Source organism: Trichomycterus rosablanca, chromosome 21, assembly GCF_030014385.1.
Source record: "Trichomycterus rosablanca isolate fTriRos1 chromosome 21, fTriRos1.hap1, whole genome shotgun sequence".
Classification (NCBI taxonomy): Eukaryota; Metazoa; Chordata; class Actinopteri; order Siluriformes; family Trichomycteridae; genus Trichomycterus; species Trichomycterus rosablanca.
The window spans coordinates 4,613,982-4,639,193 of record NC_086008.1 but is presented as its reverse complement, the minus strand read 5'-3'; the positions used below and the strand labels follow the sequence as shown (position 1 = coordinate 4,639,193).

Here is a 25,212-nt window from a genome sequence, read left to right as displayed (position 1 = left end):
GGTAAGAGGAAAGGAACGGGACTCCATAATAATGCCCATGGTTTCAAAATGGTATGTCCAACAGGCTTATAGTCAGGCATCTACATACTTTTGACCACATAGTGTTTATATTTACTACAGGTTGAGTGGCGGTCGTGGAGTGAACTTTTGTTCGTTTACCTCTTGGAAGGCAGGTTAAATGAAGCCGTCCTCTTAAAGATCAATCCAGCGGTAATAAACTTTCAACAGTAAGGCGCCCCTGTCAGAGCTGATATCATTAATGTATAGCAATTTCATCTGGTTTTGAAGTTAGTCTGCAAACACACTAAGGTGTTTGAAAAGAAAAACATGCTGCACAGGAACATTTTAACAATATAAAAAAGTTCCAACAACCTAAACTCCCCGCGGCTGAACTACTGACCCAGTTTTCCTTGTACACTGATGTATCTAAAGGCCTGTGTACAGTGTGAAAGGTCGTATATGACAGCACCCTGTGGATCTCTGTGGAGTAAACACACTCTACAGATCCTATAGCTTAACCCCCATCTGTCATCTGTGTTGTGCAAGCAGTAAAGATGCCGTTAAAGAAAAGGGATTTTGTTGTGAGTGTCTCTTTTAGATCTGTTTTAAAAGGCTATGATTAACCAGGGGTTATTTGTACCTGAAAGGTGCAGGTAAAAACCCAATCAACATGTCACTTGGACATTTCAGTCATAGTGAAGGGGAATGTTAGCTCCTTACAACAATGATCTTTCAAACCCAGCAGCTTTCGCCTCAGGAACTGGACTGGCATTGGTTATCGGCACATACAGTCACAATTCAGCCGCTTAAAGAAAATAAGAATTTAGAACTGTTAACTTTTCTCCAGAGCGAGATTTTACTTTAAGTCTTTCAGCAAAGGAAAAAGAAAAGAATGATTTTACAGTAGTAGAATATTTGAACACTGTTAATTTTATTCAACCCCTACACAATACTATCATGGTAGCTCAGCAGTTAAGGTACAGGACTAGTAATAAGAGAGTTGCAGGTTCAAGCCCCACATCTACCAGGTTGCCACTGTTGGGCCCTTGAGCAAGGCACTTAACCTTCAACTGCTTGCCATGAATATGGTCACAATTGTAAGTCGATTTAAATAAAAGTGTCTGCTAAATGCCAAAAATGTAAATGTAATGTAAACAATACTGCTTAAGTTAAAACTTTCTGCTAGTCTTTATAACCTAAAGGTGGGTCACAACATGATTAAACTATCAGGATCAACAACAACCCTTCATCTGCATCAGCTGTGATGTGTTATATAAACACCACTGAGAGATTCAAGTGTCCAAGGTGTGTTGCAACCATGCTAAAAACTAAAGAGCTGTTACAAAACCTCAAAGAAAATAATTTCTACAGTAAATCCAAGGCATTTTGAGGAGGAATGTTCTGCCTTCTGTGCTGAAATTGAATTTTGGTGATAACTGGCCTTTCCAGCAAGACATTGATTCCAAGCACACTTCTAATTTAACCATCTTGGTTAAGTTATCCTGGAATGGCCTTCTTGGTCTTCGGATTTAAATCCTTTAGAAAATCTTTGGTTGGATTTAAAGAAAGCAAACTTTGTTTTTCCATTTTAACTCAAAATGAAAACCTACAACCTATAAATACCACAACGCACCTCTGATCTAATCACTGCACATCTTGAGATAGCCTGAAGACCAACCTGTCAACTGTGATGGGATTTCCTTTTGACTTTGAACTCCTGTGACAGTCCAAATCAGTTTCAGCTGATAAATTGTGTGTGTGTGTGTGTGTGTGTGTGTGTGTGTGTGCGCACGTGAGCACTTTGAGTCTCGTAAGTCCAAAGAAGCACTGTGAGAAAATCTTTACAAAAAGACACCTGAGGTAAAAGCAGTTTGCTCTTGGAAGGATGGAGGCCTGTTGGAATCAGAGGGGTGAACCTACAGTAGGTGTCGTTTGTATCATCCTGTATTTGCTTTTGTGTTTCTGTTAGTGGCACTGACCTGAGAGAGGCTAGTGAGTGTGAATCAGGCATGTTGAAAAGGGCAGATTGCTAATTACACTGGGCACAAGGCAGAAACCGACCATGGACAAAGAGCCAATCCATTGCAGAGCACTACACACTTAAATTTAGTTTTACCTACTTCATGTGCTTAGGAGGTGGAAGGAAACAGGAGTATCTGGAGAAAATCCACAGAGACTGGAGATGAGGACAGAACCCAGATGCTCAGGATTTATGTTGCTGTACAGCACCAGCTATACCAGCAATTTAATATAAGCACATACATATCACTAAAATCAAAATCAGGCAGCGGTAGCTCAGTGGGTAAGATACTGGACAAAAAATCAGAAAGTTACCAGTTTACGCCCCACCACTGCCAAGTTGCCACTGTTGGGCCCCTGAGCAAGGTCCTTAACCCTCAATTGCTCAAATTGTATTCAGTCATAATTCTAAGTCGCTTTGCGCCTGCTAAATGCTGCAAACGCAACATTAGAAAAGTGTATGTTCAAGTTTTGTCTTCTACTTTATAAAATAAAGTAGGAGCCACAAAAAACAGACGCCATGTTTTAGGGTGCCAGGTTCAACATTTTCCCTCCTATTTAACATTTTAATTTGACGGGTTTTTTTCAGGAGTTTGTAACTTTATTTATCGATACTTGAGGTCAGTACATTTGGCATTTTAGTGTGTATAACAATAAAAATTACAATCCAATTAAGCTAAATCAAAGTCTTCTTTGAGCTGCTCACATAGCAATACAATCTAATACGCTATGACAGCCTGTAGCATGACATGTTTATGGCTCTGTATTGTAATTGCATTCTACTTTGGACTGTGCTGCTGCTGGCTAGTCTAGTCTAACCACTGATAACCTGTGCGGGTTTACTGGGTTCAGCATTATACAGCTATACAGACTACATTCCAATACAATAATAGTCATGCAGAAGTGACAGTCGTGGTTTGATAAATGTTATTAGCCCTGTTTGTGAGCGGGTTTTTTAGTGAGCAAGCCAGGATGCCATGCGTCATATGCCCTGAAAACAGCAAATCTTCTTAACCTACTTTGGTTTGTAAATGTTAATGTGCCAGGATGCAGGAAAACCCCAATGGTGCAGCCAAACTATAGCCTTCAAAAACAATATTTAAACAAAGTCGTCGTTATTAATAAACCGAAACAACAGGAATGAGTTCGGGAGTTGTATGTCTGTTATAAATTGAAAGCAACAATGACTGTTTGTTTTATATGCATGACCCAAAAATTATGATAGAATGTAATAAGTGTGAGAGATCTGATCAGAGATTTTGGAGCAAAGCGAGACCATATTTGGTCAAAACACATCTTAGCACTTGCTATTTCGCCAAGGACATTTTAGAATACTGAACTCACACCTTTTCATTACAGCAGGTATTCACAGATAATGATTAGAATCAATAATAAAGAACAATATCAATATCTTTGCTCTAAAACATAAATACAAAATTAGCAAAAGTCCTAATGAGAACTGGACTAAAGGCTTCCGTGAAAACTTCTTGCTTGATTTGATTTTTATTTTCAAAGATCAAATTCGTCTTTATGTGGCTCTCAGATGGTCCAGCAGTCTCATGTGCTTTTCCACCACTGCTGTGATTTTGAGCTCTCCAGTTCAAATGTGTTTTTAACTGACCTGGCATCCACAGATACAGACACTGGAACTGGAAGTGCCTGTGGGAAAGTCTGTCTGCCTTAACTGCATCCTCTGCTGGCTGGTCGAGGCAGCTGCATGAGGGATGGTTGATTCACGGACAGTAGTGTGTGACTCTCTGTACGCGATTGTGCTCTCTATTAAAGCAGAGCAGCCAGAGACTGGGTGACAAAGAGAACAGAGCAGCGCCCAGGTGGGATAGCACAACAGCGCCGAGATTCTGAACACCCCGGTTCAAGTCTTGGCTCTGCTTCAATTTGGCCACCGTGTCTGCTGGGTGGGAAAATAAAGTGTTCTGTCTTTATTAGTTAAATAACAAAAAAAGGTAATATTTTATCTTGGTACTGTTGTAATTAAATACAGTTTCAAATAGATTTGAAAGCTGTTTTTGCTTCATCCACTTTATTATTTTTATTTTTCCTTCTGTCCTAACTTTGGTCTAGACACTGCTCTAATAAATACCATTTTTTAAAAGCAAATAAGTTGAACAATGACTTTCGTATGTTTTACATTAAAAATAGCAGCCGCCGACTTTGTACATAGTTGGCCCCGCCCCTTTACTTTATTAGGTAAATGTTTCTTGTATTTATTGTAGTTTTTTGTATTTATTATAGTACTGTTCTTTACTATCTGCTCTGTGTATACTGTATTGTTTGCTCATGTTCTGTGTTGCCCCCTGGTCCTGGAGGAACACTGTTTTGTTTCAATATGTACTTGTATACATCTGAAATAACAAAAAAAGCCTCTGGAATCTAGTTTCAGATACCCCCAAACTTTTAGCCGTGGGCTTGTTTCCGCTCCTGTGTGCTTCCCCCTTCCTCATTAAGGAACACTATTGTTCTTTCCATTTGCCATTTCCAGGACCTTTAGGTGTGATGTGAATAACAAGTGGCCTCTCTAGCCGAGCCCTAAAAAAGCTAGTTTAGCATTTAAAAACACTATGCTCGAGTCTGGCACCAACACTCACTTGTTTTAAAAGCAAAGCTTGGAAATGGTAGTGGAGTCTGGCAAAAAAAAAGAGGGCAAAGATGTTCATCTATCAAATTCCCATCATATTATCTGGGTTAGAACAGTCATGCTCACTCACACATTTACATTTTAGCAATATGATTTATTTTTAATTCCCCTGTTTCTTTAAGGCACTTCTTCATACATCTTAGAAGACTATTACTTTGGGTTGCTACTTTTGTTTATCAAAAAACTTTCCTAAATTTAAGTTCATCAAGTTTATTGAGCATTTTCAAAAAGTGATGGTAGCAGCAGAAAGACAAAAGCTGTCAAACAACAGTATTTTTATGTGGTGCTTTATAATGCCATTTGATTTTTATGTATGACCTTCTAATTTCTTGTTAGTAATTATGATTCAATATGGCTGGTGACTTCTCTGTGCCTTTAAGGTTACTTTGCCTGCACAAATTAAATTAAAAACTGCTAAATATTTAAATGTCTCAAATAATCAGTTATCGTATATACAAAAAAAAAAGCTTGATAGCATTGATTACATTTGGAATAGTTCTTTTTTTGGCCTGGAGAACTTAACCATTGTTTTAAAACGTGGTTTGACAGGTGTATTAGTGCATGTTTTTACTTTGCGTCAGTCCGGCAGCGTTTCTGGATGTTGTTGAAAAATGACTTTCATTCTGTATGGTCTTAACTTCTTGCAAGATGCAGGATGACAAACTGTGTTCAGTGTCAAAGGTTTTCTGAAATATTTTCGAGCCTGTGAGGTTATATTCATTACAGAATCATTTCAGTTTTTAATGACACACTACCTGAGGGTTCAAAGTTGTCTGGCATTCAAGACAGGTTTTGTATCTTCCCAGTGACAAAGGACTTCCTATTCTCTAATATTTTAATAATGTTATAAACTGTTGACAGTAAAATCCCCAAATTCATAATAGAAGTGTTGAGCTGTTAGCCATACACCATAAGGTTAAAGCCTTTTTATATCTAGTTTACATGCATTTAGGAAATCTTTAGATTTGTAACAATGTCGTTCTTTTTTCTTAGGCTACGTGCAGTGGCTGAGCACTGATATGGCTAAAGGGGCAAGGCAGGCCCAGAATTTCTTGCTACAGCGCTGTGTCCACCTCCACTTCCTGTGGCCCATTGTGAGCGTCTGATCCCGACGGCCTCTCTGGGTTCCCACTCACCGGGCCTCCTGGCTTCACTGCAGGTCGATCATGGGAGGATGCCTCTCCAAACCCAAACCAGGTGACTCGCGCCCTCACAGTGACATACTGTACAGAATGTAGAACGTATTCAACCTTGTTTTTGTCACTTAATGTACTGCACAACATCTTTTTAATGAACTTTTTGTCCCAGTCGATTTTTTCTTAATAAAATCTTAGTTAAAATTACCATGACATTATGTGCATACATTTAAAGTGGATATTTGCACTGGAAGTATACTAACATACTTACAATTTTGCAAAACAGTGTACCTCAAATATTATATTTTTTTACTACTATATTTAAAACTTTTCACTCTTATTTTATCTCTATAATAATTTTTGTCAACATTATTAGATTCCTGTTATATTTTAAACTGAACTAAATTACCAATCAAATATAGTGACCTAACAATGCTCGCTTAAGCTTAACTTAAGATAGAGATGTGTTTACATCACAAAGATGTGTTTACATCACTTAAATCCTGTAATAATTGGCTTGTTTCTCCATGTATATATAGGTCAGTGCAACCTGCCCCCTGACTGCCTTGGCGGCGTAGCTTTCTTTTGGTGCTGTAGGAATTTTAATGCTCTCAATTGCGCTTTGTGTTTCACAGGGATTAGACAGAAAAATATGAGTGTTGTGTTTAAAATGTTGCTCAATGTATCACTGCCTTATTTTTTTTAGAATCATCAACTGTTACTATAGAGAATAAATATGGTCCTATATGGCCAGTGTAAAAAGCTGTGTAAATGAATAGGTTAATGCCATGCTGAAACACTGCTACCAAATTTATAGATGATCCAGGCCGGGCATCTAACAAGCACAACTGGTTGGATGGGTTATGACAGCTAGTATGACAATTATTGGACATAAACCTTCATAAGATTAGACTCTGGGTTATGAGATGAGTATATCCATGCCTTAAACAGAGTAAAAGAAGATAACACAATCATATTAATTATCATAGAGTGTACAGTACACATACTATAAAATATAAATGACTATTTATATTTTAATATTACTAATCCCTGGTTCTAGGTTAAACTATACTCCTGCACTGAACATTTTTGGACCCACATTTATAACTGATAAAATAATGGTGAGGTTATTCCAAACAGTGTCACTACTAATAACACATTCCTTCTTATCAACTGCTGGCTCGTCGTCTCTTCTGATTTTCCATGAGTTTTAATTAAGCTTCTCTCAGCAGGTGAGAATTCTCTTGAAGATTAAAGTGTAAGACCAAGGTTCTCAGCACATTTTTCCAGCTTGTAGGGAAAGCTGGTTTCACGCTAACTGTGATAGATCCACGTTACACAACTGTTTTTATTATTAAAGTAATGATTCATTTAAAAAAAAAAAACCCTCAAATTTTTACCAATATTTATCAGTTTAACCCTGGAGGCTGCTACAAGACTAATGTACTTAAGATGTTCTTAAGATCTTCTAACAGGTGTGTAACCCTTCATCTATAAACTCCAACACAAGACCAAAAGTATGTAAAATACCTCTCTAATTATAAAGTTTAGGTGTGTCAGCCAGACCCATTCCTAACAGGTGTATAAAGTCATAAATATTTAACAAATTATATGCTTTCAACCTTAATTCATCAGATTAAGTTAAACTCCAGTGGCCTAAACTTGACCTCACAAAACTCCTCAGTAATAAAATATTCTACATAAAATTATTTATAAAATAATTAAAATGTTGTTTTTTTTTAATATTATTAAATACATAATAGCTAGATATTACCAGGAACAGTGGTAGTATGTATACAGAAGACCAAAAGAAGACAAGAACAAGACTGTTAATGGTCAAGACCAATTCAAGACCATACTTTGAATGATGTTAATGATATACTGTAGAACAAGACCCAACCAATACTTTTATTGGCCAAAACCAAGACTTTTAATGGTCAGAACTAATATAAGTTCAATAATTTTAATAGTCTAGACTCTGACAATAACAGTATTGTGGATGGGAAAGACCAAGTGTTTTATGGGCAACACCAAGACAAAGCAAATACATTTGATGATGTCGACCAAGTTATCTTCACCCCGAACTACCACTACACACGGATCCATGTAAACAAATATACTATGCACATATTCATATTTGTGCTGCTACAGTTAGAGTTCAGGGGTTCTCAACATCTGCCTGCAGTCTATGACACACAAAGATGCTACATGGCACTTCTATACAATATTCCTATTATTCCTGTACATAAATGCATGTGTACAGCCTGCAAGACCTGCTTCAGTTTACAGTTGCAACCTCTTTCTGCCCAAGTGCCAAACACACTGCTATAAAGAAACATTATTAATTTTGTATTGTTCTTTGTTGTAGAGGTGAAAGTTGAGCTGACGCTTCTGGATAAGGAGAAGGAACCGGACCTGATGTCCCCAAACGGAAAGGCCAGTCCGTTCTCTGAGTATCGTCCTAACGGATCCCTGGGTCACTGCTCAGATGAGGACCAGTCAGTCCAGCGACCCTCACACAAACACAGAGACTACATCGAGGCCACAGTGTGTCACGTCAAAGATCTGGAGAATGGACAGTAAGGCGTTCATGCATTATTTATGTCCTGTGCATTTTACTGTAGTGTGATCATGTATGTTCTCTACATGATGTGGGTGGATGGGGGCGCTTGTGTATTGTGTTTTGTAATGTGAGTGGGGTGTGACAAATCCCTGCTTGATAAAAACATCACAGCACAGAACTGAACATTACAGAAGTGACATTCTAAAAATGCCTTTTAATTGTATTGTAACTCGATTTTGGAATAATTGATCAGAATTTTCTATTTTAAGTGATATTTTCACTAAAGTGAAAAATGTAAAAATAATAATAAAGACGAATAGAATAGATACAATTTCATAAAAAAAAAAAAATATTGCACCCAGGTGGCGCAGCGGGATATTCCGCTATCACACCAACGCAGAGATTCTGAACTCCTCAATTCAAAACTCGGCGTTGCCACCAGTCGGCTGGGTGCCATCTGGCGGGCACAATTGGCAGTGCCTGCAGCAGATACTAATTGGCCACCGTATCTGCAGGGTGGGGGCCGGACTATGTGTGGGGTGGGATCTTCATACGCCGTGTAAGGACCCTGATTTGTGGAAGAGACACCTGTGCAGAGTGCAGGGGTGAGAAGAGGAGGGCTGTACACGTGTCGGAAGAGGCGTGTACAGCGACATGCTCTCCTCGGATGCAATCGGGTATCCCTCAGCAGCAAATGACAAATTGAGTGTGGTAAATCGGCAGGAAAATGGGGAGAAAATGCATTAAATTTATATTTACCCATATTAGTCAATTGTTTATTTTTTTTAGCTCTACACTATCAAAAATAAAAGTAATATACTTAATGTACTTTTTTTGCTGGAGTTATACCCTTTCTTTTATACCTTTAGTTTGTATTGTTTTGTATGACAAAGCATTAATGCAGCCCATTGAATATGCCATGAATCCACCTGCTAACAGCCTGCTAGATTTACATTAACATAATTAAAAGAATATAATAAAAGGGGACAAAAAACTACTTAAGCTTTACATCACCCTTGGCCTCAGAGGCTGCTGTGCATGAGAGAAATTAGTTGCTGATAACATGAGAATGAACAGGCAGGAGCGTGGGCTTTTTTCCATGGCAAATCCATAACAAAGAATTAGGAGGCCATAAGTAGCTGTATGTGTATATTTGATCCTGCATATTTTCAAACACCCACAACAAACTTACAAAAGTTACCTTTATAAAGGTTTCATACAGAAGTGTGTTCAAATACATCAAAAAAGACAAAATTGAAGGAGTGATTAAAATCATTGAAATCCCAAGACTGACATGTCTTCTATGTGTGCACATAAACTTTTGATCTCAAGTACACATGCTTACTGCATTGGGTCACTTTTGCACTAGTAAAGTAACTAAGTTATCTGTGCAGTGAAATTAAAATAGTAAAAGTGTTCTAATAAAAAAATCAGTCAGGGATTTGTAATCTATGATGAATGAATGTTATAATGTCTTTGTAAAGGAGCTAATTATTGTGTGTGTGTGTGTGTGTGTGTGTGTGTGTGTGTGTGTGTGTGTGTGTGTGTGTGTTTGATCTGTCAGAATGCGTGAGGTGGACCTGGGGCCAGGCAGAGCTCTGCTTATTAAAGAACATGGAGAATTCTCTGCCATGGGACACAAATGCCCACACTATGGAGCACCACTCGTTAAGGGTGAGGATTAAATATTTCAATTTTCCCTTTATCTGAGTGCTTGGAGTGTGTGAGATTTAACCACAGAAAGCCTCAGGAAACCTTAAATTCTAAATGTAAATAGGTACATTTATGGTTAATGCAAGTCTAATGGCAGCAGTTCAATTCTTTAAAGATACATTAAAAACTTTGTTTTCTATTTCTTTTCTTAGTACAGAGAAACCTGTAAATATTACTATGATCACTGGTCCAGATGTGATCAAATAGAACATAGATGCAAACATGCTGGCATCTCATGTATTAGGTTATAGGTTAACCTGCTCTCTTTAGTAAACAATGAGCTTTTTTGGTCAAGTCTTATACTGTAGCAGAATCTGACCACAGATCTATGATGTTTAGTAGTGTTGCATACAAGAGACCAAGAGAAGACCAAGGCACGATACCAGCCAAGACAAAAACTGTCAATGATCAAGACCATACTTTAAACAAGAACAAGCCAAACCAACATAAATATAAATGCAAATATAGATTTTTTAAAATTAGGAGTATAACATGACATAATGGTTCAAGATTCATGGTAGAAAACATCATGATTAGGGCACAGAAGAAAACAACAGACTTGGATATAAGATGTGGTGTTTAATCAGTGGTGATTATTATTTTTGCAGGAGTTTTATCTAAAGGACATGTTCGGTGTCCATGGCATGGTGCCTGTTTTAACATTGCAACTGGAGACATCGAGGACTTCCCTGGCCTGGATAGTCTGCCCACCTTTCAGGTAATAGTTGCTAGTTAGTCTAACACTTCTGCTATCCTCGTCTGTGATTGATTGTAAGGAACTGAGATACATTACCCTCTACAGTACTTATTATTAATAAAAGATTTAAAAAAACTCATTAAATAGAATCTCTAAGAACAAGATTGACCTGAGACTTTAATAATGAAAATAATTAACAGTGTAATAGACCAAAGACAAAAGCCTTGTCTTTGTTACAGGTCAGAGTTGAAAAGGAAAAGGTGATTATCCGGGCAAACAAGCAGGTAAAACACCAGCTTCTGCAGATAGATTCTAGCACATCTAAGAGTGTAAACAAGCTCTGTAGCATCTGCTGTTTAAACTAGTTCAGAAACGTTCATTATTGTCTGCTGTGATAGGCTCTACAGACCCAGAGGAGGATGAAGGCCATGGCTAAATGTTCAGCAGTCATCAACTCCAGTACTAGCTTCAGCCATGTTCTCATCATCGGATCAGGTAGGCAGATCTTATAAAAACATCTAACTGCTTGAGTATGACTAAGACCAGTGAGAAGATTGAGAACGCAATAAAGAGAAGATTAGACCAAGTCAAATGTGATGGTCTTATCAAAGTCATGGGGGCACTCAGGTGGTGCAGCAGTCTATTGTTCTAGCCCACTATTGCTGAGATCCGGATTCAAATCTTAGCGGTGCTATCGGCTGGCCGGGCATCTACACAGATATGACTGGCTATGTATGAAGGGTGCCCAAAAGTGTTTGAAGTCCAGCAATGGATTGGCTTCCTGTCCAGAGAATTCCTACTTTGTGCTCAGCATTTCCTGGTGGAACTGGTCCTGCCACAGGCAAGCTCTATAAAGACTTGAAGAAAATCTTGGCTTAAAGAAAGTCCAGTGGCTGCACAGACCCATGACCACAGCCCCACAGAACAAGTTTGGAATGAACTGGAACATCAACTCATACATGACCAACAGTACCCAGTCATACAAATACTGAATGGGCCCAGATTCCCACAGACATACTCAAAGTTTTGTTAGGAGCCTTCTAAAAAGAGTGGCTGTCGTTATAGCTGAAAAGATCACACAGAGGTCACTCTATTTTAATACCATTTGTTTTTTAAATTAGACATCCAACAAGCTCATGGTCAGGTGTTCAAATACTATTGGCCATTTAGTGTATCTCTCACTGTTTGCATGTTCTCTCTCAGGTCCTGCTGCGTTGGTGTGTGCTGAAACGTTACGACAGGAAGGTTTTACTGACCGCATCGTGATGTGCACCATGGACAAACACCCACCCTATGACAGACCTAAACTGAGTAAGGTTTGTACAGAGTCAATGCAACAAACAACACCCTAACCCTAACCCTAACCCTAATCCCTGCCACCCTTTAAACCTACACATCAAAACAACAAGAAATGCTGAAGTGTGTGGCATCATGTCTGGGAAATCATAGAAATGTCATCAGATAGCAGCATAAACATCCAATTATTTATTAGTTTATCAGTTTAGTCACCAATTCATTTAGGTTAGATTCATGTTGGGTCTGTAAATCCTGAAAACTTGCTTCAGGGCGTAGTGGTAAAACATGCTAGCCCACCAGTGCTGACATCTCACCAACATGGACAGTAATTGGTGTGTTTGTGGGTGGGAGTGCCTTTCCGTGTATAACACAGATCCCCATACGAATCCACCTTGTGCAGGTGAAAAGAAGCGGTTCGCTATTGCACATGTGTTTGAGGAAGCGTGTATTAGTCAAGACTCTGCTTGGTCAGAAGTGGAGGTTTGAAGTAATAGAGGCACTAATACAAATCAGGTAAATGAGATGAAAATAGGGGAAATCGCATTAATAAAAACTGGCGGCAGGGCAGAAATACAATGCATTGCAAAGAATCACATACACTCATTTAACCAATTACTAGCACATAGGAGCAATTATAAAAGGCTAATCCACCTACTGGTGTGGTAAAGGCTGATTAGAGGTTTAGAGATAACAAAATTAACACACACCAGGAGAAGATGCCAAACACCACACAGACACATACCGGGGGATCGGATACCTAACTTCGGTCCCTGGAGCTGTAAAGCTACAACAAAATTAAACCTTTGTAACCGAATCATTCAAGGTAAACAAAAAAAGTCTTACATTTTCATTACACTTAACAGCACCGTAAACATCTGTTTTAATGTTTTCACTTCTAAACCACTTGTTTCATTTCTAATCCATTGGCGATGTGATTTTTGTTTTCAGTCATTAGAAAGCACAGCTGAACAACTGCAACTGCGCTCAATTGACTTCTTTCAGAACCACGACATCGAGCTGTTACTGGAGACAGAGGTATGAGACAGTCAACTCTTCTCATAAACTGGTATAACAGTGCCAAATATACTGAAATTTAAACAAAATCGTAAACTATGCATATTTATAGAAATGACTAATACATGACAAATATCCCAATGTCAACTGTGGCAACTCCTGATGGGAGCAGCCAAAAGAAATCATCACCAGTTCAATAAATCAAGTTAAAACAACTGCTGGTTGATTGAGAAGTATGTAAAGAAAAAATCAAAATAGCAGTTTGTCCAAGATGAAAACACAGTAATCATTGAAAAGCCAATGATTGTGACAGAGACAAGTTAGAGTCCACGACAACACTGAGAGATGATAAAAAGGTCTCAGGTCCAGTCTCAAGTCTTTTATCTATAAAAATGCTAAAGTACATGCCATATGACTTAACAAAAACTGTTTACGTTTTAAATGATGCGAATCGGTCTACATTGTTTAAATTTGTTTACTAAAGGTGAAAAGTAATCCAGTAACATTTATTTGAAAAATACTGCATTACATAAATAAATTCATGCCATTAAACTTAAAAACGATTTTACTGGGCTCTTTTTTAATACAATTCCACCCTAAATACTGTTATCAGCAGTTACCCTTATGCATTGTGATGCTAATCTCTGGTGCACTTCTTTTTCTATATTTATTTATTCTTGCTAAGGTTGTATCTGTCGATGTAAAGACGAAAACCGTGGCATTTCAGGATGGGTATAAGATGGAGTACAGGAAACTATTTATTGCTACAGGAAGCAGGTAAGCACATAAACTATTGCATTTGTATATTAAATCACAGTTTGGATGATAATCTATCATCTTTTTTCATTATCATGGTTGTATAGCAGCTGGATTCAGCCACAGTTTTTAAGTGTATGAAAATCGATCATCATTAATGATTCACACATTTGAGCTGATACCAGTATAGATGAAACCTGATGTTTCTGATGTATAAAAAATCCTCTGAATCATGAGTAAATTCTTGCTTAGTCAGCTCTAATTTTCCTCTGCTGTACAGCCTGCAGGATTATGCAATCGTTCTGTTACTTCTTTACCACCAAAACAGTGGTGGGGAATATTACAGTAATGGTACATATTAGTGTATAGGAGTTTTTGTTTGTCAATTTTAAATAAACCAAAGTATAAGAACACACAATCTTTCTCTTTTCTGTTTTGAAGGCCCAAGGCCATAAACTACAAGGGCAAAGATGTCAGCAATGTGTTTCATCTAAGAACTCCTGAGGATGCCAACAGCATAGCCAGACTGGCCAGCAGTAAGAATGCTGTCATTGTCGGGACATCATTTATTGGTGAGAGTCATAAAACATGCTTTAATAGTATATTTCATTTTTTTAAGCTGTAGAATAATTTTCATTTGTATTATTTGTGTTTCATTTATGTTATTAACTTTGAAGTACTGAAGATGAAATGGTCTTGAATTCTGGTCTTAAATGCACACACTCACTCATTCATTCACTTACTCACTCAAAATCTAAAACACCAAACATTTTGACTAATCTACCACATCTGACATTAGTGCAAATAAATGTTAAACAATCCTTAAGCATATTTTTTTTCTGTGTTAAGGGATGGAGGTGGCTGCAGCACTGACAGATAAAGCTCACTCTGTGTCTGTAATCGGCATCGAGGCTGTGCCTTTCCGAAAAGTACTGGGAGAGAAAGTGGGGAAAGCACTGATGAAGGTCAGAGCACATAAAATCCTTTACTTAAAATTTCCTTTACTAACATACAGTGCCGTGATGATCAACTCTGTATCAGGCCGGTCAAACATTTCACCAACTGCTTTACACAGTGGATCCAGCACTAGGAACCACAATCACACACATTCACTTACTAAAATGAACCAATTTATTATGATGAACCAAACCACAGTCTGCATGTTTGTGAGGTCAGAGGAAACCCAAGTTGTTGTGTGGCTTCACAAGAGGCACAGCATCAAGTTTTCTATCACTTGTGAACATAGCAAAGTAAAACAAAAATACAGTAATATGTCTTACTGCATTACATTAGATGACTTGATTTTTTTTCCTGTAAATTCGTACCCACACACTCGCCTCAAACTGTGTTCAGGTCTTATGTAGTTTCACACAGATTTGATTTAGGACTTCATTCTTCAGACATAAACAAACTTCACTATGTAGCTGAACCTCCGTTGGTAGATATCAACCCTATCAATCCAGTGAAAAACAAATGGAAGCAAACACAGGACACTACTACTCTCTGATTAATTACCTTTAGCCTAAACCAGACCCATCCTTTAATGCCACATCAGAGCAGAGTTCCAGAGAACTGCAGTGTCAGGTTGGATTTTTCACACAGTGGTGATCGTTTCCCTGCAGCAGAAAACCTAAAACAGTCTGCGTCAACATTCACGAATTGCCTACGGCTGTAACATAAAGAAGGATGATTGTGCCGAGTACGTTTATCTGGGCTTTTACAAGACCCATAAAACCGTACTATTCTAAATCGTTTAGAATAGTAAATCTAGACCGAAAAATTTAAAAGTGAAACAATTAAGAAACCCTAACAATCTGTAGTAAAGTGCAGCACAATAACATGAAACATGAAATGTATGGAATGTATTTTCCCCTTCAGATATCTTTATACTAACTTTAGCAAGCAACTGAAACACTATTAACACTAGCAAGCAACTGAAATGTATACAATATCATTTTTTAAAAAGTGACACGTGACACTGGCAAGCAACACAAACTAAATCAAGATTTTCTGAAGTTAATGAAAATTAGGCATGACATATTGTTTTTCGATGTACATACATACATCAATGTACAAGTAAAGTGTCCTCTATTATATCTCCTATAACAGCTGTTTGAGATGAACCGAGTGAAGTTCTACATGCTGAATGAGGTGTCAGAAATGAGAGGACATCAAGGACAGGTATCCAGAAAGTGAGAGAAATTTCACTGGAGAAGGACTGACAGTTTAAACATCTCTTTTTCAACGGCTTTCTATCTTTAACTTCCTTTTTTTCACCATATGTTATCCTTTTACAGTCTGTCTGGATCTTTTTATTTACTTTCTTCCTTTAATGCAAATTCCTTCTCAATTTGTAGTCTTTATAGTATGTATTTGTATCTTTTACTCTAGAGTGGAGTACAGTCAACTAACAATGTCTTAAACAGTGGAATGGTTAAACTGTCAGTAGAAAATTAACAACGCCAAAGCCAAAAAATGCTAAATACATTCTAAAACCAGTCTATCTATTTCCTCGGCTGCTCCCGTTAGGGGTCGCCGGTGGATCGTGATCCGCATCATTGATTTGGCACAGTTTTACGCACAGTTGTCCTTCCTGACACGACCCTCCCTATTTATCCGGGCTTGGGACCGGCACTACAATGCACTGGTTTATGCACCCTAGCGGCTGGGTACTTATAGGACAATTCAGTGTCTCTAATTAGCCTGACTGCATGTTTTTGGACTGTGGGAGGAAACCGACGCAGACACGGGGAGAACATGCAAACTCCGCACAGAAAGGACACAGACTTCCCCACCTGGGGATTGAACCCAGGACCTTCATGCTGTGAGGCGACAGTGCTACCCACTGAGCCACCGTGCCACCCAAATTCTAAAACCAGTACAGGACTAAAAGCAGATAAGGTCCAGTAATATTTACAATACAAGGAGTAGCAGGTATAATTTCAGAAAAAGGTGAAGGGACTTGACCAAAGAAGTATTACATTTAGTTCAACATCACACAAATTTCAGTTGTGAGAAATGATTAGATTTAATAATATTTTTAATGTTATAAGCAGCACACTGGCACTTTTACAAACACATTAACCTGAATACAGGTGCTAAATAAACACTGTTGCTAACATACAGTACATTCGCTTTAGTTTACCTGCTGTTACAGGTGCTAAACAAACACAATCACCTTAGTCAATAAATAAATAGCAATTCCATGTGTTAGATAAACAAAAACATTCATTTTATCTTACCTGCTGTTACAGGTGCTAAATAAACAAACAATCACTTTAGTCAATAAATAAACAGCAGTAGCATGTGTTAAATAAACAAAAACATTTATTTTAACTTACTTGCTTCGGGGATAAATAACAAACACATTCATTTTATCTTAACTAACTGCTGTTACAGGTGCTAAATAAACTAAAACATTCATTTTAACTTAAACAATGTAACAGGTGCTAGACAGACAAACACATTTACTTTGGCTTACTTGCTTCAGGTGCTAATGTTACAGGTGCTAAATAAATAAACAAACACATTCATTTTATCCTAACTAATGTTACAGATGCTAAATAAACAAACACATTTACTTAAGCTTAACTAATGTTACAGGTGCTAAATAAACAAACAATTATTTAGCTTAACTAATGTTACAGATGCTAAATAAACAAACACATTTACTTAAGCTTAACTAATGTTACAGGTGCTAAATAAACAAACAATTATTTAGCTTAACTAATGTTACAGATGCTAAATAAACAAACACATTTACTTAAGCTTAACTAATGTTACAGGTGCTAAATAAACAAACAATTATTTAGCTTAACTAATGTTACAGGTGCTAAATAAACACATGTATTTTAGCTTAAATAATAATACAGGTGCTAAATAAACAAACACCTTTATTTTAGCTTGCCTGCTGTTACAGGTGCTAAATGAATAAACAAACACATTCATTTTATCTTAACTAATGCTACAGGTGCTAAATAAATAAACAAACACATTCACTTTAGCTTACAGGTGCTAAATAAACTGTTACAGGTGCTAAATAAACAAACACCTTTATTGTAGCTTAAATAATAATACAGGTGCTAAATAAACAAAATTATTTTAGCTTAACTTATGTTACAGGTGCTAAATAAACACATTTATTTTAGCTTAAATAATAATACAGGTGCTAAATAAATAAACAAACACATTCACTTTAGCTTACAGGTGCTAAATAAACAAACGCATTTGCTTACCTGCTGTTACAGGTGCTAAATAAACACACCTTACTGTTACTATTAATCTTACCTTCTTCACAACCAAGTTTGTAGTTCCACTGAGATTAAACATGTTGTTCCCAACAATTTCATCTACATGGTTAGTCCAAAATCTTCTAAATCTCCTTTAAAGCTTCAAAAATTGGGCTAAATGTTCCTTCTGAACGTCCTTCATTGACCAGAGTACAGGTAACATGGGTACTGTTGAACAATGCTTTTATGCATTTATTATTTATTTTAATTAATTTATTTATTATATACACAAACTACATATTTGAATGCACACTTGCTCGTTTTAAAAATAAACAAAGCATGGATATATTTGGCTTTTGTGCTGATATAGGACCAAAGGTGTAGTACAGGTTGCTGCATCTAGTGGGCTGTGTCTCAAACCACTTCATTTATAAAAGTGTTCTCAAAATAGTAAATCATTGCTTGAATGCATGGCACATCCTTTAGCACACACATACTGGAATTTGGGACCCATCAGCTCTCCTGGTTTGGGAAATGATTCATGCTGGAAAAATTCCAAGCATCATGTAATGGTTCCCCCTATACTGTTCATCACTTTATATGGACATGTGTCCAGTCCTGAAAAAACAGAATCAGATTTTTTAAATGCCTCTTGTTTTTCTTCTCAGTTAAAAGAAGTGGTGTTGAAAAGTGGAAAGGTATTAAGAGCAGACGTGTGTGTTATTGGCACAGGTAAGAGCAAATCAAATCCATTTCCCATATCATATTATTTATTATACACACTTGGCCAGCAGTGTCTGTTTGTGTTACAGTGAGATGTATTAATGATCATGTTGTATCTCTAGGTTCGATTCCTGCCACTGCATTTCTTAAACAAAGTGGAGTGCACATAGATTCAAAGGGATTCATTACTGTCAACAAGGTACACTTGTTATTTATGTGACAGCTATTAGTGGTGGAAGTGTAATAATTCATAAATCATTGTACAACATCAAAACATGTAAACATACAATTAAATTAATGCTGTTTTTATATACATAGTATAAGCTTTAGTGACTAAAATAATAAAATATGATAGGGGTGGGTGTGTGTTACAGTTATGATCAACCTTTAGTTCAGGAATATAATGTTCACTGTAGATGTTTTATCAACACCTTCACATTTCTTATTTTTCTTAGATGATGCAGACGAATGTGGAAGGTGTGTATGCTGGTGGTGATGTAGTAACATTTCCCCTGACTCTACGGGGCAATAAGAAGGTGAACATCCCTCACTGGCAAATGGCCCATGTCCATGGTGAGCTCCCTGGTTAAAATGTTCTGTAGTGGATCATTAGTTTGTTTATAAAATTAATATGTTCTTATTAATAATATTTCCACATCTAAATATATATATACGATTATTACTGTGTGTTTGTTATGTCGAATAAGATGATCTAGTATATTTGTCTTGGTGTAAATCTGTAAGTCTATGTTTCCTCTGCAGGAAGGGTCGCTGCTTTGGGCATGATGGGAAAAACCTCAGATATACGAACAGTGCCTTTCTTCTGGACTGCTATGTTTGGTAAAAGCATACGCTACGCAGGTAAAGATGTTTTCACTTGTAATATGAGAGTGGAGAGTGTAATATGTGGAGAGTGATATACATATTGCTGCATATTCATCTTGCTGCATCATTTCATACAACCTCACACATCCCGAATTTTCTGCTAAAGGTTACGGGGATGGATTTGATGATGTCATCATCCAGGGAGATTTGGACGAACTGAAATTCGTAGCATTCTACACAAAGTAAGTAGATTACCATGGTGTACCATCGTTTCTAACTATAGTTTGATTAAATAAAGGATGGATATTATTCACTGGTTTGAATGTGTTTAGCTAGTAAACACTGAAGTTGCCTTTAGAAAGAACACAGATTCAGAACTTCAAATATGAAGACAGGAGTGATATGTTTCATTAGATATTTTACTCCTGTATTTAGATGAAAAGACAGCAAATATTGAATAATTTCATGTTTTACCACGGTAGTCTGCTCACTACTCTACATACTCTACTTAAAGTTGAATTTTTGTGCATTGCTGTGGTCATGCAATAAGTAAAATGCATAAAAACACTATTCTTTGTGAGTAACTGAACAAATGCTGGGTTTTATTGTGCTTTCTTGTTTCAACAGAAATGAGGAGGTGATGTCTGTGGCCAGTATGAACTATGACCCCATTGTGTCTCGGGTTGCAGAGGTCTTTTGTTCTGGAAAGACTATTAAGAAGCGTGACGTAGAGTGAGTATAGTTCTTTAAACTTTGGAGCTAATGCTCACATACCTAATAAACATTATAATGAACCAACCCACACTCCAGAAATACTGCCACACCATGTGGCCAAAAGAATGGTGCCAACAGACAATTAGTTTGTTGGACATCCGATTGCCTCCACTCTTCTGGGAGGGCTTTCCGCAAGGGACTTCTAACTTGTGCTCTTATATATCAATAATATGGCCCAAACTACACTATATGGCCAAAAGTATGTAGACACCCCTTGTATATATTAAGTTGAAGTGTCTAACCTTTTGGCAAAGGTTTGTCAAATGCCTATATACAGTGTATCACAAAAGTGAGTACACCCCTCACATTTCTGCAGATATTTAAGTATATCTTTTCATGGGACAACACTGACAAAATGACACTTTGACACAATGAAAAGTAGTCTGTGTGCAGCTTATATAACAGTGTAAATTTACTCTTCCCTCAAAATAACTCAATATACAGCCATTAATGTCTAAACCACCGGCAACAAAAGTGAGTACACCCCTAAGAGACTACACCCCTAAATGTCCAAATTGAGCACTGCTTGTCATTTTCCCTCCAAAATGTCATGTGATTTGTTAGTGTTACTAGGTCTCAGGTGTGCATAGGGAGCAGGTGTGTTCAATTTAGTAGTACAGCTCTCACACTCTCTCATACTGGTCACTGAAAGTTCCAAAATGGCACCTCATGGCAAAGAACTCTCTGAGGATCTTAAAAGACGAATTGTTGCGCTACATGAAGATGGCCAAGGCTACAAGAAGATTGCCAACACCCTGAAACTGAGCTGCAGCACAGTGGCCAAGATTATCCAGCGTTTTAAAAGAGCAGGGTCCACTCAGAACAGACCTCGCGTTGGTCGTCCAAAGAAGCTGAGTGCACGTGCTCAGCGTCACATCCAACTGCTGTCTTTGAAAGATAGGTGCAGGAGTGCTGTCAGCATTGCTGCAGAGATTGAAAAGGTGGGGGGTCAGCCTGTCAGTGCTCAGACCATACGCCGCATACTACATCAAATTGGTCTGCATGGCTGTCACCCCAGAAGGAAGCCTCTTCTGAAGTCTCTACACAAGAAAGCCTGCAAACAGTTTGCTGAAGACATGTCAACAAAGGACATGGATTACTGGAACCATGTCCTATGGTCTGATGAGACCAAGATTAATTTGTTTGGTTCAGATGGTCTCAAGCATGTGTGGCGGCAATCAGGTGAGGAGTACAAAGATAAGTGCGTCATGCCTACAGTCAAGCATGGTGGTGGGAATGCCATGGTCTGGGGCTGCATGAGTGCAGCAGGTGTTGGGGAGTTACATTTCATTGAGGGACACATGAACTCCAATATGTACTGTGAAATACTGAAGCAGAGCATGATCCCCTCCCTCCGGAAACTGGGTCGCAGGGCAGTGTTCCAGCATGATAATGACCCCAAACACACCTCTAAGACGACCACTGCTTTACTGAAGAGGCTGAGGGTAAAGGTGATGGACTGGCCAAGCATGTCTCCAGACCTAAACCCAAAAGAACATCTTTGGGGCATCCTCAAGCGGAAGGTGGAGGAGCGCAAAGTCTCGAATATCCGCCAGCTCCGTGATGTCGTCATGGAGGAGTGGAAAAGCATTCCAGTGGCAACCTGTGAAGCTCTGGTAAACTCCATGCCCAGGAAAGTTAAGGCAGTTCTGGGAAATAATGGTGGCCACACAAAATATTGACACTTCAGGAACTTTCACTAAGGGGTGTACTCACTTTTGTTGCCGGTGGTTTAGACATTAATGGCTGTATATTGAGTTATTTTGAGGGAAGAATAAATTTACACTGTTATATAAGCTGCACACAGACTACTTTTCATTGTGTCAAAGTGTCATTTTGTCAGTGTTGTCCCATGAAAAGATATACTTAAATATCTGCAGAAATGTGAGGGGTGTACTCACTTTTGTGATACACTGTATATATATACTGTATATATATATATATATATATATATATATATATATATATTTGTGTATTTTGTGGTTTGCTTGGTAGCACAATTATCTAGCATGTTTATATGTGTAGCTTTGAAGGTTTATATGTGTAGCTTGATGTTAATCATTATACCATCTGACAGTGTCCCAAATCATAAAGTATAACCAACCTGTTAGCATGTTGGCATATCTGTTGCAGTTTAGAACCCATACTGCATGCTGCTCCACTTTACTGCCCTAAAAGAGATGCTTTAAATGCTACTTCTATTTAATGGTGAAATTTACCAAACACATGATCAATTTTTATATGTCCTGTTTTTAATGATGCTCTCATACAATGAAGGATGTTCACCCACGGCAAGTACGAATGCATATAATCTCTCTACAGTACACTTTCTTCACTCTCATGTTACTTTATTTTACTTTTCACTTTCAATTTCCAAAAGTTTTCAAGTAACACATTATGGTCAAAAGTATGAGGACAACACTCCTAGTTATTAAACTTCTTTCCCTAAGCACAAAAATAGGTCCACAAGGACAGAGGCCTGACCTCAACCTCACTGAAACCTCTGGGAGGAATTGGAATGTTGATTGTGACCGGGGGTGGGGGGGGGGGGGGGGGGAATTGGATGTCCAACAAACCCATGATCAGGTGCCCACATACTTTTGACCATATACAGTAGTGTACCTAAGTGATATTAAACATATGCTAAATTAGGGTTGTTTATATTTTGTTTTGCAGGACGGGAGATATCTCATGGTTGATAGACAAAGGCTCGCAGTGAGAGGACAAAACATCCAAAGTATCCACCTGGATAATCTCAGTATTGGTTATATGTGACACTGCATGCTTGATGGACTTGGATCCGCATGTAGACGGGTTCGTGCCAAACCAGGGTTCACATGTGGCATGAACCCGCACCCTGAAGAGACTCTACTTGGAGCTGTAAATGCATTCAGTTTTACTCTATTCTAAACTCCAGCATTTTCACAAGTCCTCACAAACTGAAGAGGACTGCTGGGAATTTTTAGTATATTTCTGAACACTGACATGTCTCCAAGCTTGGCCTTGTCTTGTGCACGAAGTAACTACCTGAACACAGTGTTTATAAGGGCAGTGAAGGAAAAAAATAGCATTTTTGTATGATCTTGTATATTGTTACCAGAAATTGGATTACGTTTTTGTGTGTACTAAACCTTTGCAGAGTTTGTAATGCTACCAAATAGCCTGGGAATGCTAACTGGCGCTAAAGAGCAAGAGCATTTTGCATTGTATAGATATGCAGCTTCTGTTTTTATGCCACTTGGGTATGACGTTTGCTATGAAATCCTGTTATATCTTAAGAAAATCAATTTTTATGAAAATTAGCACATGCAAGTCTTGCTTTAGGTCATCATGGTGGCACCCAGGTCAGTTAGAAACAGCTAAACAGACTTTAGCTCTTTAACCCTGGCCTAGTCACACCAGACATGGAACAATGATGACAATGGGCACTCGGGTTGCACATCAGTCTAATGTGTTTACTCAACACTACAGAAACCCGAGTGTTAGTGGTGTCGTTGGTCTGGTTGGACAGACACAATTGGCCTTGTCTGAAAGAATGAAGGTTGGATAGGACTCACTTCCTTGCTACTGTCTAGTTAAGGTGTCAGCATGAGTGCAAAAGGAATACAGTGAGAAAAGCATGTTCCTCTGTACATGTGCAAGGGGCTCAGTAAGAACTCTGAACATCCTGCTCTGTCACACCAAACCCCTTGCATGTCCTCCCTTACCGCACCCATAAACCTCCTTTTTGGTCTTCCTCTCCTCGTCCTATTTGGCGACTCCGTCTTCAGTGCCCTTCTCTTGATAGAACTCTCATCCCGCTTCTGCACATGCCCAAACCCAAACCATCTCAATCTCACTCATTTTCTTAACCACTTATCCAATTAGGGTCACGAGGGGTGCTGGAGCCTATCCCAACTTTTTAATGGGCACAAGGCACATAGTAACACCCTGGACGGGGCGCCAGTCCATTGCAGGGCACACACACATACACACACACATTTACCTATAGGGCAATTCAGTGTCTCCAATTAACTTGACTGCATGTTTTTGTACTGTGGGAGGAAACCGGAGCACCTGGAGGAAACCCATGCGGACACAGGGAGAACATGCAAACTCAAAACGCACAGAAAGGACTCGGGCCTCCCCGCCTGGGGATCAAACCCAGGACCTTCCTGCTGTGAGGAGGCTACCATCTCAATCTCTCCTCCCTAATATCCCATCCTCATCACTCCCAACGAGACCTTTTACTTTCATTCCCCTTTTCTTCAGTGAATACCTCCATCTCTCCAGGTTCTCCTCAACCTGCTCCCTCCTCTGAATACAAATCACAAGTTCATCCTTATTAATTAAATGAATATAAAAATAAGTAGACGATAGATTAAATGTGAATGCCCACTTTGCTGCAGCAATGCACGTCTCATTGGCACTGTGCCCTTATCGCTGACCAACAGCTTTTATGTTGTACCTTTTAAAGTATGTCCAGTTGCCTTGCTGGTTAATTGCACAAAATATTAATAATATATTCAAAGCTATACCTCTATAGGAATAATGCTAGAGATATAAAACTATAAGCTTTTATTTAATTATCTTGTATTGACTGATTAATTGATGATTTAATATATTTTTGATGTAGTATGCAATAATTTTGAATGCTGATCTGGTAGTTTGGACCTCCTGAAGCTCCTTTTTGTTACTAACTCAGGGATAGGAGGGTCAAGTCCTGCTTATATAAGGGTTTGTCCTGTTGACCAAAAAAATAAAAATAATAAAAAACTTGTTGCTTTTATATTTTTTTGTTCTGTCTTAAAATTATTATGGGTTAAAATGTG

The 25,212-nt window shown here is 38.2% G+C and overlaps 1 protein-coding gene across 1 annotated transcript in view; it reads left to right on the top strand.

Annotated features, from left to right (window-relative positions):
* LOC134335228 (apoptosis-inducing factor 3) overlaps positions 1-25,169 on the top strand; it is a 29,576-nt gene extending 4,407 nt beyond the window's left edge. Inside the window, exons 2-20 of the mRNA XM_063017726.1 lie at positions 5,669-5,872; positions 8,180-8,390; positions 9,939-10,048; positions 10,696-10,805; positions 11,024-11,068; positions 11,183-11,279; positions 11,988-12,100; positions 13,029-13,115; positions 13,780-13,871; positions 14,292-14,422; positions 14,700-14,815; positions 15,960-16,031; positions 18,748-18,811; positions 18,925-19,001; positions 19,258-19,375; positions 19,565-19,663; positions 19,794-19,869; positions 20,255-20,359; positions 23,078-25,169. Coding sequence (XP_062873796.1) covers positions 5,842-5,872; positions 8,180-8,390; positions 9,939-10,048; positions 10,696-10,805; positions 11,024-11,068; positions 11,183-11,279; positions 11,988-12,100; positions 13,029-13,115; positions 13,780-13,871; positions 14,292-14,422; positions 14,700-14,815; positions 15,960-16,031; positions 18,748-18,811; positions 18,925-19,001; positions 19,258-19,375; positions 19,565-19,663; positions 19,794-19,869; positions 20,255-20,359; positions 23,078-23,120 — 1,797 coding nt within the window. The 5' untranslated portion in view covers positions 5,669-5,841 and the 3' untranslated portion in view covers positions 23,121-25,169. The remainder of the gene's footprint in view (positions 1-5,668; positions 5,873-8,179; positions 8,391-9,938; positions 10,049-10,695; positions 10,806-11,023; positions 11,069-11,182; positions 11,280-11,987; positions 12,101-13,028; positions 13,116-13,779; positions 13,872-14,291; positions 14,423-14,699; positions 14,816-15,959; positions 16,032-18,747; positions 18,812-18,924; positions 19,002-19,257; positions 19,376-19,564; positions 19,664-19,793; positions 19,870-20,254; positions 20,360-23,077) is intronic.
* Positions 25,170-25,212: the final 43 nt, after the last annotated feature.